The sequence below is a fragment of the Musa acuminata genome, chromosome BXJ1-2 (genome assembly GCF_036884655.1).
Source record: "Musa acuminata AAA Group cultivar baxijiao chromosome BXJ1-2, Cavendish_Baxijiao_AAA, whole genome shotgun sequence".
NCBI lineage: Eukaryota > Viridiplantae > Streptophyta > Magnoliopsida > Zingiberales > Musaceae > Musa > Musa acuminata.
This window is the reverse complement of record NC_088328.1, coordinates 17,568,218-17,580,730: the sequence shown is the minus strand read 5'-3', so window position 1 is coordinate 17,580,730 and position 12,513 is coordinate 17,568,218. Positions and strand designations below refer to the sequence as shown.

The 12,513-nt window shown below is 34.9% G+C and overlaps 1 protein-coding gene across 1 annotated transcript; it reads left to right on the top strand.

Annotated features, from left to right (window-relative positions):
- Positions 1-703: 703 nt before the first annotated feature.
- On the top strand, positions 704-5,365 carry LOC104000216 (2-alkenal reductase (NADP(+)-dependent)). Its single transcript, XM_009422201.3, has 5 exons — positions 704-1,176; positions 3,296-3,473; positions 3,700-3,866; positions 3,941-4,023; positions 4,749-5,365. The coding sequence occupies exons 1-5, from the start codon at positions 940-942 to the stop codon at positions 5,125-5,127; spliced, it is 1,044 nt and encodes a 347-aa protein (XP_009420476.1). The 5' UTR covers positions 704-939; the 3' UTR covers positions 5,128-5,365.
- The last annotated feature ends 7,148 nt before the right edge of the window (positions 5,366-12,513 follow it).

The following is a 12,513-nucleotide window of genomic DNA, read 5'->3' as shown; positions in this document are numbered from 1 at the left end:
TTTATCGACCAAACAACCTTGTCACAACATAATTACATGACATTTATAATATTAAATATGAAAATTTCCTCATAATTAGGAATTATGTAATAATAAATATCATTAGATTCCAACTTTATAATAAATTATTAAGATTTTTATCTACTAATTTTTTAACCAATTTTATTTAAAAGAATAGATAAAAAGAACACACAGCCATTTTAACCCCTAATTGGTAGGCGAAATATGTGTCAATCCAAAACATCATTATCCTTCACAACATAATTACATGACAGTTATAATATTAAGTTATTTATCATCATTAATTTTACTTAAAGCTTTAATTGGACAGCTGAAACACGGCATACCCATCTTTGCACCTAGTTGGTATGTCGGTGGGTAGGGAACAACCGTGCAGTAAAATTGCTCTTAATTAATAGTATTAAAAACAAAAATAATTATCCTTTGCACCATAATTACATTTTTAATATTAAATTAATTATCATCATTAATTTTATCATATGCTTAAGCTGATAGGTGAAACAGGACCCACCCATCTTTACCCCTCCCGTCTCTAATTGGTGGGTACGTGGTAGGTAAGTGAGTAACAAGAAGTAAGCCTCCACCTCCACTGTCCTCCAGCGGTACACGATCCAACGTGCAAGCCTTCACATCTCTGACGCCTGACCTCCATTTCCAGAGCCAAAGTCAACAGAGCAGCAGCACAGCCAGTTTGTGCTCCAAATCCCATCTTACCAACTCTCCTCCCTCCACTGGCTCCGAATCTGCCACGCTTTTCCTGTTTTCCTGCACAGTAGTTGGTCATCGACGCAGCAGCCATGGTTAGGTGGCAACTACCCTCCCCCTCCTCCTCCTCTTAAAGCCCATACCACCGGCTTTCTCCTCATCTCTCATCTCTCGTCTCTCATCATCACTCAACACTGCTTCTGAGGTGTGGCCATGGCGGGTGTGGAGGAGATGGTGAGGAACAAGCAGGTGGTGCTGAAGCACTTCGTGGTGGGAGAACCCAAGGAGACGGACATGGAGTTCAGGGTGGGGAAGGCCAGCTTGAGGATTCCCGAGGGTGTGGAGGGGGCTATCCTGGTGAAGAACCTTTACCTCTCCTGCGATCCCTACATGAGGGGAAGGATGAGGGAGTACTACGAGTCTTATATCCCTCCCTTCCAGCCCGGCTCGGTATCATCTCTTCTGCTTGCTTGTTTCCTTTCGCATGGAACTCAAAGATTCAATTTTGATGCATGGTAGTGTAGTTCTGTGTGAATTCTTGGTCTTCTTTTTTGTTCTTAGATGAGGGCTGAAACTTGCTATTTTGGGGGAAAATATTAGAACAAAGCTTGAAATAGAGAAGATCTAAGACATAAAAGAAGAATTTTGTTGCTCTAGTGGCAAGGAAAACATAAGCGCAGGGGTGGGGATATGTCTAATTGATTCACACTTTGATATCTTGTAGTTGAATCTTCTACTCCCTTTCCGTTTCTTCCAACTGTTCGATCAAATTCCAAAGACAGAGAAGTTGCTCTGCTGCAAATTATGGAAAACATTTCTACATGGCTTACCCCAGTTTGACCTATTTGTGCTATATCACTCTGCACCCACAATTCATACACAGAATTATGTTAGTTTTGGTGAAAGCAATTCTGGATTTTCTTTGTGTTAATTGGTTTTAGGTGATGGGCATGAAAATTTTTCATAACGCGGTCCTTTGCTGTCTTGGTTGGGGAAAATATAGAGTAAACACAACAAGAAAGAGAGACAAGACTAGTTAAGACTGAATCATGGCTAGAAAACTTGGTGAAGTAGATCATGCTTCAGCACTGCAGCTAAATCCTGAAAAAGAATATAAAGGTGAATTTGTCTTGGACCTTGCTCGAAATCCCACTTGATTACATCAACCCACTATAATCAAGTCCAGGGACCAATCAATTGATTTAGTATGAATATAGAGGGACACTCTTCTCAGGAAAACACAGCATATATGATAATTGAAGTTCCACGAGTGCAGGTGCCAAGCAAGAACCTCTGCTTTGGAATGACCAGAAAGAAACTGCCACCTTTGTTCTTAGTTAAACAATATTATACATCATTTTTTGGAAGCATGATTATTTGTATATAAGTTAGTGATGATATGAGATGATGCTTGGACTATATGTTACTAATAAATAATAAATTTCAAAACACATGGTATCTGATGTTGCATCACATCCACCCAAATCTTGATCCGTCATGTTCCTAAGGATTTTTTTTTTTCCTTTCGACTTGACATTTCGTTCTCTAGGATGTTTGTATCTCACTAAACACTTTATTTAACAGAGAGCTTGAATTTTTGTCTTCCACTCTTTGTTTGAGATCAACAATGGGCCCATGCTAAATAAACCTACCAGTGCAATCTTCCTTGTCTTGTTGCCTCTGCAATCACCTTGCTTTGTGAGGTGGTTGAGATACAAAGGAACTAAAACAATAATTTTTGGACAAAGGATGTGACCTGTGGAGCCACCCCATGTGAGCGTGACACAAGATAAAGAACAGCTAAAGTGTTCCAAATTTGAGCGGAAGGTATATAATATCCTTAATGCATAAGATACTTTTCTCACTTAAGAAGACATCTTAATCATATAATTTATTTAGTTTTCTTTCTACATTTTGACAATGTCTTAAAGCGACCCACTCAAAAAACCTATTTGTTAGATCACTGTATGCAAAACAGTGGCACTTACGAACATCTAGTGGGACTTTGTTTAGGTGGAGATTAGCCTTTGGGGTTGAACATAAGGAATCATTATAGCAATCTTTTTTCCGAATGGCCCATTTTTCAATTACAAAAATACCCTTAATTATGATGATGATTATCATTTAAAAAAGTTGAAGTCTCTATGGTAAAAGAAAATAAAAGCTATCTTTGGTAAAGAAGTAAAACTTGTGGATTTTCCTTCAATTCCTTTCTTTTATGTTTAAAAAGGGAAAGCATGAAGAGTCAATACATATAACTCAAAATCTAAACCCAGGACTCATGAAGAATCTAGAACTCAGCAAAATATATGTGCATCAGATCATGCTTCAGAAGCCTCTTAAGACGTGTAAATAATTTTTGAACTCTACTTGTGGAATCAATTCCCTTAGGACATGGGGTAGCATGGTTTGAATCAGATAGTTGTGGTCTTAGGACCAGTCATTCAAGAATATTCTCAAACTATATCACAATGATATCGTATACTATTTTAGCTTATACCTGAGACTTTAATGATTATATACCACTTTTAAGCTCCTAATCATTTACTTGGTTGTTATTTTCATGCAGGTAATAGAGGGATTTGGGGTAGCTAAAGTTGTTGATTCCACAAACCCAAAGTTTAGCGTCGGTGACTATATTGTGGGACTAACTGGCTGGGAAGAGTACAGTGTTATTGTCAGAACTGAGCAGCTGAGGAAAATAGAAACTCTTGATGTCCCTCTTTCCTATCATGTGGGACTTCTTGGTATGTAATTTCTCTTTAAGTAATCTTGGTATGACTGTATACCTTTTCCTTTTCTTCTTCTTTTTCATTTGGCTTCTTCTTTTTCATTTGGTCTCTATTCAATATTTGGAATTTATATTGTAAAAATGGTAGAATGTTGCTCTTTTGGCTGCTAAACTGTCATTCCATGTTTGTATCCAATGAATGCAGATATAATTTGCTTGATATGTTTCATTTGTTGGAACAGGTATGCCTGGTTTCACAGCTTATGTTGGCTTCTACGAGATCTGTGCTCCAAAGAAAGGCGATTATTTCTTTGTATCTGCTGCATCTGGAGCAGTCGGCCAACTTGTAGGTCAACTTGCCAAGCTACATGGATGTTATGTTGTTGGGAGTGCTGGATCGGCAAAAAAGGTCGGGTCTGTTCTTGAGTTCATGTTATATGTTGCTGTTACTTTATCTGAGTTACTAATTGAACGTCATATCAGGTTGATCTTCTGAAGAACAAGCTAGGGTTTGATGAAGCATTCAATTATAAAGAGGAACCTGACTTGACTGATGCCTTGAAAAGGTCAGTATATGACTCAACATGGCATGAAAATCAGAGAGTAACAATCTCATACCACATAGATTCTTACACCAATTTAAGTGAATATTATGACCTACAAATCAATGACATTCTATCCTGATATTTTTCAAAGATCATTTAAATATTCTGATTCTATGTTCTGCTCAAGTACCTAAGATTCTTTCATGTATAAATAAATGTTCAGATTTGTCCATCTCTTCTTCAGTTCTTTCTCGAATTATTCCATACTTCAAATCCTTGAAAGTCACACCCTCACTCAGAGGATTCTTTAAAGCAGCCTTCATCTTCATGACAATTCAGCTCAGTATGTTTTCTTTCGACCATGTGTCTACTTTGATGTAAGTTAAACTACTAGTAAAGGCCTAGGCAAGGAGTGCAAACTGTAATGTCATTACCTTCCTTTTTGTGCATTAATTGCAATTTGTTCATCAAACACAATATAATTATGCTTCTTTTTTTCATATTCCTTTCAAGTAGATGAGCCTGTAAGTCACTTTACTGTATCACAATAAGCCCACATCTATTTTGCTCATGAAAAATATTTAACAATGTTTGGAATATTTGCATATGTACTTATGATCAAATCATCTATTAGTATATATCTCCCAAGTAATTATTGTGCCTCCTAAGCTACAAGAAGTTAGATACACATTGCAATTTCTCTTATGTGCTTTTTTTTTCTTGTTCTTGTATCATTTCAACATCAGGTACTTCCCCAAGGGCATTGATATCTACTTTGACAACGTCGGCGGTGCCATGCTTGATGCAGCACTTACGAATATGAGAGTACATGGTCGAGTTGCCATTTGCGGAATGGTCTCTCAGCATTCCATTTCTGACCCCAAGGGGATCTCAAACCTGTACACTCTTGTGATGAAGCGCGTAAGGATGCAGGGTTTCATCCAGAGTGACTACCTGCACCTGCATCCTGAATTCTTGAAAACCATTGTGAGTTTCTACAAGCAAGGGAAGATTGTTTACATAGAGGACATGAACGAAGGACTCGAGAATGGCCCTGCTGCATTTGTTGGATTGTTCAGTGGCAAAAATGTGGGCAAGCAGATCGTACGTGTTGCACAGGAGTAACTCATACTCGTCATTTACATCTCATCATTTTTTTTGTTGTGTTCTACTATGTGTGAGGCTGTTATGATCGAGACACTCTTACAGAATGTTGTGTCCAAATTCCTCAGTAGAATGTAATTTTTGACTAAATGCTGAAAGATGTTTTCGGAGATGCATAAATTGAAGTTATGGAACTGAAGGAACAATCTGTAAGGATATAAGTATTAATATAGTAACTACAAAATCTTTTTGATTAAAAGCTTTAGCATTGTATGCAGATGATGATCCTGCATCATCCTATAAAGGATTCATGGAGAAGAGTATTTGTTTCTTCTATTGTCAGATGTATCCTGCTCAACTAAATAAAAGTTATGGGATGCATTATGCTAAAATAAAATATTATTCATTAGAGATTGTCAACATTCTTCCTTGTCGCATTCCCTTTATGTAGATTAAGGTTTTTACATGATTCTAACTGGATTATTGCACACACCCACAGATCACTGTTTGCCAATTAGATATGCAACAAAATAGTGACAAGAAGCAAAAGTTCCAATCTTGGTACACATGATATATTCTTCAACATTTACAAATGTTTTTGGGTCTTTCAAAAAATAAAAAAAGAAATATTTAGGGTCCCAAGAGTGATGTTGGTGACTGAGCTTGATACATACCTCCTTGAGGGATCTAATTCTTCAACAAAACATTCTCTTAGAGAAAAAGAAAGAAAAAATAAAAAATAAAACATTCTATGAGCAAAAGCCACTATAGAAGAAGAGAGATGCTTACATTACCTTTTCTCTCTCTCTCTCTCTCTCTCTCTCTCTTTGGTGTGTCGAAACATTTATGTCAAGAACATAAAGAAAGAGAAGAAGAGATGGTTCATTGTCATTTTCCTTGTTAATTTTTAACTTGATCAGGCACATCATTTAAAAATAAAGGTCTGTTTATGTGTATCATTTTAAAGTTTCAGAAATAAATTGTCTTTTCAGATTTTAATGTGGGTCCCTCAAAGATTAACAGCCTTCATGTACTCCTCCCATAACCATTACTAATTAGGATCAATATTAACTCATTAAGTTATATATTGTTATGGCAAAAATGACACAGTTGGCGTGTCAGCGTCACTAGCCAGCGTGTCAACGCCCTTTTTGACACCTTGGCTCTATCTGGTCGACATGACAAAACCTTTTAACCGTCTCGTCAGCTTCATATAGAAGACACATTATCTCCACATAATTACCGACACACTGCACGTGGCTGTCACAGCGGAACCGCTGCACTCGTCACCACCATAGCTTCATAGAGACACCCTATAAGATAGTTGGCCATAGAGACTCCCTATGAGTAAAGATAGTTGGCCGCTCGTTGAATATAGGGGAGTTATGCAATCTCGAATTCTGTGAGTTAACAATAATTATGACATAATAAACAGACGAAACTATTTTGAACCTCCACTGTAAAAGAGAAAGTCCTACATCTGCATATAACAAACTAAGTCTGACTTATTTGACTAAATAATTCGGTTATATTGGATTATGTGACCCAATCTATTTAGGTAAAATATATTATAAAAATAATTAAATTTTGACTAATAGAAAGAAAATTTGATTATAGTAGAATTTTTTAGGAGAAACTCTCTTCTTTATCCATAATTCATCGACGAGTTGTAGATCAGATAAAGACTTTATGACTTTATGAGTAACATCAAAAAGCTAAGTGTTATATATTTAATTTTAATTTTTGATATTAAAATTTTTCACCTAACAATAGTATATCATAGTTTTTATGCTCACAATTAGCATTAGAGATATTATAAAATCAAATACTTTAGATAACAAAGTATTTCAAATATATTTTAAATTTAGATCTATTTATTAGCACTCTCGCTTATGAAAGTGTTATTTAGTTTTGATTTACAATGCTTAAATGATCTATTTGTGTTCGCGATCTATTTATGTATTTAGTCCATCCTACCACATGCTTGCAGATGATGCGAGGTTCTTCATGTTCGATCCATGGACCACTATCTATAGCTTGCTTTTATGTACCAATTTAACTTTGTGTCTCTCATGAATAGTTCCATCTATTTTGACTATTGGCATTGGATTATTTATAGTTCCTTTAGGAACACAAACTAATTTGCACGAGCTATATTTTTTAAATAAATTTTTATAAGCAAAATATTTATATATACTAAAAAATTATATTTATTTTCATGAAAAATATATAATGTGAGTCCTTTAACAAATAAAGTCAATTTTTGTTGAGTATTGCTACTCACAAAATCGATTCATAGTTTTCTATGTACATGACCTTTGTTAGCAAGGATCATGTTTAAAGATTTATTTCTAATTTTAAATTTTTCTAAAGTTTGTTGTAATACTATATTTACCTTCTTAAGTGAATCCAACGCTTCATTGGTTTGTTAAAATTTTAAATTATCATACCTTGTTGCAAGGAGTTAACAAGTATTTATCATATTTATTTTTAAAAATTTTAAATTCATTAGAAAGAAAAGTATGCTCATTTTTAATAATTTATATTTTTTACTAACTAATTTACATTCATCAAACAAATTATGAAAAGCATTAGGTAATTCATTGTAAGGCAAATGAGTTTCGGTTAAGGCACATACTTCATCATTGAGAGCCATCAGTGTGTAATTCATCGTCTCACCTTCATTGGTTTGTTCCTCGTCTTCGAATGAGCTCGATTCGTCCCAAGTCACCGTGAGTGTTTTCTTCTTCTTCAATTGAGGACATTCACTTTTGAAGTGTCTTAGCTTCTTGCATTCATAGCAAACAATTATGTCCATTTTAAGTTTTTTTTTTTTAGTGTCTTATTTTGTTTTGTTCATTTTTTAAAAAATTTTAAATTTTTTTGTAAGATGTGCCAAGTCATCATCATCACTTAGAGTTTTCTCCCTAGTAGTTTCTTTTGGTTCTAAGTGTCATGTTCTTTCTATTCTTTAGAAGGTTGTTCTCATATTCATTATGTGTCATACATATAATTTCATAGGTCATTAAAGACTCGATAAGTTCTTCAAGCGAAAAATTTTTCAAGTCCTTTATTTCTTATATTGTCATTGCTTTTGGATCCCAACTTTTTAAAAAAGATCTTAGTATTTTATTTACAAGTTCAAAGTTAAAAAAAGCTTTTACTAAGTGCTTTTAAACCATTGACGATATCCGTAAAATGGGTGTATATGTCTCCAATGGTCTCGCTTGATTTCATTCGAAACAACTCATAACTATACACCAAAAAATTGATTTTTGACTCTTTAACTCTGCTTGTGCCTTCGTTTGTGACTTTAAGTGTATACCAAATATCATATGCAGTTTCGTATATAGAAATCCAATTAAATTTATTTTTATTTAGAGCACAAAACAAAGTGTTCATCGCTTTAACATTCAAAGAGAAAGTCTTCTTCTCCAAATTATTTCATTCATTCATTAGTTTAAAAGACATTTGAAAACCACTTTCAATGATATTCTATAAATCAAAATCCATAGAAATAAAAAAAATTCTCATGTGAGTTTCTCAATACGTGTAATCCGTCCCATTGAATATAGAAGGACGAGTGATAGAGTGACCCTCTACTGACAAAAGTCATCTCTCTTAGGTGTTAAACCAAATGGGGAGAAACGTGGCTCTGATACCAACTGTTAGGATCATGAATGACACTAAGATGGGGGGTGAATTAGTGTTATTAGAAACTTTTGACGATTTTAAAAAATTACATTCGATGAAAGTCGATATCTAAAATAAGCTTGACTTAGAGTAAATGTAAAATAGAGTGAGCAATAAAATTAGTAAGCAATAAAGGTAAACAATAAAGGAAAAGAGCATACCAGATTTATAGTGGTTCGGTCGTCGTGACCTATGTCCACTCTTGATTCCTCTTCTGATGAGGCCACCGACGATCACTAATGGTCTTCTTTAAATGAGTGAAGACCAACTACCCTCTTACAACTCTTTCTTTTCTTTACAGGTTTAGGAGGTAACCTTTACAAGTCTCATACCTCTCTTAGGAAGAGGAGGAGGACACTTAGCACTTTTTCAAGACTTTTATAATTCAGAATCTCAAGACTTTGTTTCACTTTTCATGCTTTGTCAAGCAAGAATGTGTAGGGTATTTATAGGCCCTAATTGACTTCAAAAATGGAGCTAATAAGTATCTCATCCCAGATTTCCAGAATATTGGCAGTACCACCGCTTGCTCCTCCAACAACTGGCGGTACTACCACCAATATGAGCGATACAATCGCCTGATAGAGCCTCGGAGACTGGGCTTTGGCGATACCCCCATCTGACAATATTAATTATCGGCGGTACTATTGAATCTCAGATTTTGATGATGAAACTAATTGATAAAGTTATGATCTAATATGTATTTTGAGTGATGTAGGACTAACTTCTATCAGAAAAGGCAAATCAATTAAAGCAGGAGGAATCCGATGTTGGGTCGGAGTTGAACATGTCAGAAAATTGGACGTCGGGCCGAAGGATCAATCGACGTGCTGGCAGAAGGCTTCATGCCATGAGTTCAGGCATTGGGCCGAATGATCAGACATTGCGCTAAGTAGATCAGAAGTTACGGGTGTCAACATGTCGATTAGGCAATACGCTGAAGGAGAGGACGAAGCGCCGAAGGATCGGACGAAGCACTGAAAGAACCAATGGCATGCTGGACAATAGATGATTCGTGCTTTATAATAATTTATCTAGATCGAGTTAGTTTAGGCCGTAATTGAGTTAGTTTCGGGTGTAACCATTCCAACTTAATTAGGGGCCAACTCGGCCCAAAGTGGGGCTGTTTTAGGCCAAGAGAAACGCTCATTCAGTGGCCCAAATGTTGAGTCAAGAGGTGGCACCGTCAGCCCAGGCGGTGGCACCACTAGAGGCTTAGTCTCCAAGACACTATCTCCGAGATAGTGTCAGGCGGTGGTATAGTCGGACTGGGTAGTGGTATCGCTCAATGTTAGATGGTGGTACCGCTAGTTTGGGCAGTAGTACTGCTCAATGTCAGTGTTGTAGGCGATAGTACAATCCAGCATAAGCGGTGGTACTGCTAGGACCCGGGAAACTTAGGATAAAACTTTTTTTGGCTCCAATTTCGAAGTCATTTGGGGTCTATAAATACCCCAACTATTCCTGCATGGAAGAACATGAATTTGAGTAAAAGAGGAGGAAAGAATACTTAAGTAAAAATTGTAATATCTCTAGATTAGTGAGTCACTTCCTCCTAGAGTTAGAAGGTTTCTAAAGGAGGAGTGAGGTCTAAAAGAGAGGTGTAAATGTTCTCTCATGAGCCTGTAAAAGGGTAGTTGATCTTCGTCCATTGACGAAAGATTGGTAGTGGAAGCCGGTGGCCTCAAGTGAAGAGGAATTGAGAGTGGATGTAGGTCACGACGACCGAACCACTATAAAACCCAGTTTACATTTACTTTAAACTCTTTATTTTCTTTACAAACTGCTTTACTTATTTATTCACTATATTTACGAATGCTTTCAAGTTAAACTCTTTTCAGATATTAGTTTTAATCGTACAAAGATTTCTAAATCGATGTAAGTTTTACGATATCACTAATTTACCCCTCCCGCCCCCCCTCTCTCTCTCTCTCTCTCTCTCTCTCTCTCTCTTAGTATCGACTCGATCCTAACAATTGGCATTAGAGCCATGATTTTTTCTCTCTATTTGGTTTAACACCCAAGAAAGATGGCTATTTTCGGCTTTCAAGAGGGTTACTCTATCATTTATCCTTCTATGTTCAATAGGACGAACTACACATATTGAAAAACTCGAATGATAGTTTTTTTTCTTTCTTTAGATTTCAATTTATGGAATATTATTGAAAATTATTTTCAAAAGTCTTCTAATCCAATGAACGAATGGAATAATTTAGAAAAGAAAATTTTTTCTTTGAATGCTAAAGCGATGAATACTTTTTTTGTGCCTTAGACAAAAACGAATTTAATCGGGTTTCTATTTGTGAAACTACGTATGACATTTGACACACTCTTGAAATCACACACGAAGGCACTAGTAGAGTTATAGATTCAAAAATTAATCTTTTGATGTAGTATTTTGAATTGTTTTGAATGAAGCCAAGAGAAACTATTGTTGATATATACACCCATTTTACGGATGTCATTAACAGTTTAAAAGCTCTTGGCAAATATTTTTTAAATCTTAAACTTATTAATAAAGTTTTATGATCTCTTTCTAAAAATTAGCATTCAAAAGTAACTGCAATATAAGAGGCAAAAAACTTAAACGAGTTTCTATTTGAAGAACTTATTGGGTCTTTGATGGCCTACGAAATGACTTATGTGGCATATGACGAACTTGAGAACAACCTTCCAAAGAACATGAAGGATTTTGCATTTCGAACAATATAATACCACTTGAGTGATAATTCAAATGATGATGATGATGACTCTGAACTTCTCACTATAAAATTTAAAAAGTTCATGAAACAATAATTAAAGAATAAAAATAAACTTAAAAAAGATAAAACAACTTGCTATGAATGCAATTGGCTAGGGCACTTTAAAAGCAAATATCTACAGCTAAAGAAGAAGGGGCTCGTACAAAAGAAGAAGAAAGCACTTAAGGCGATAGTGGAGGATGAAACGAGTGCATCCGAAGACAAGGTTATGAACCATGCTTTGGTGGCTTTCGACAACGAGGTAAGTGACTCAACCAAAACTCCTTTACCTTATTTTGAAATTACTTGATGCATTTCATGAGTTATTTTTAAATTAGTTTTTTTAATTATATATAAATTATTAAAAAATTGATCATGAAAATTATATGTCTTATGATAAGGGAACAAAATGTTAGATTTAAATCTAATGCTTGTACACCTAATAAGATTAATTTTATGTATATTTTAAGAAGTAATAATCTGTATCTTGATGATTTTCATATTACTTTTCAATTATAAATGATAATGCATGGCCAAAGACTAGAGCATGAAATCAATCACAAAATTTAAAACTAAAAGAACTTGAGTTATTTTTAATCTTATATGAATCTATCTTCGTTGCTTTCATTGAATTATCCGAAAAGTGATTTTGTTGATGATTTTGGATTTCTTTTCGTATGATTCGTTTTAATAATGAGATGATACATCTAAATGAATTATGATTATTCTTTTTATTACAACTTGAAAGTTTTCTATGAATCAAGATTTTTCCTTTTACTAAGGAAGAGATTTATCTAAACGAATCTTAATTTTTTCACTCTATGAATTGAGATTTATTATGAATCAAGATTTTCATAAATTGTCCTCCTACAATTCTTCTTCATGGTATTCACTAAAAAAAAAGGGGATGTATTCAAATTAACCATGATATATCACTAAACTTCTTGATGTTTATAATTTAAATTTTATTATG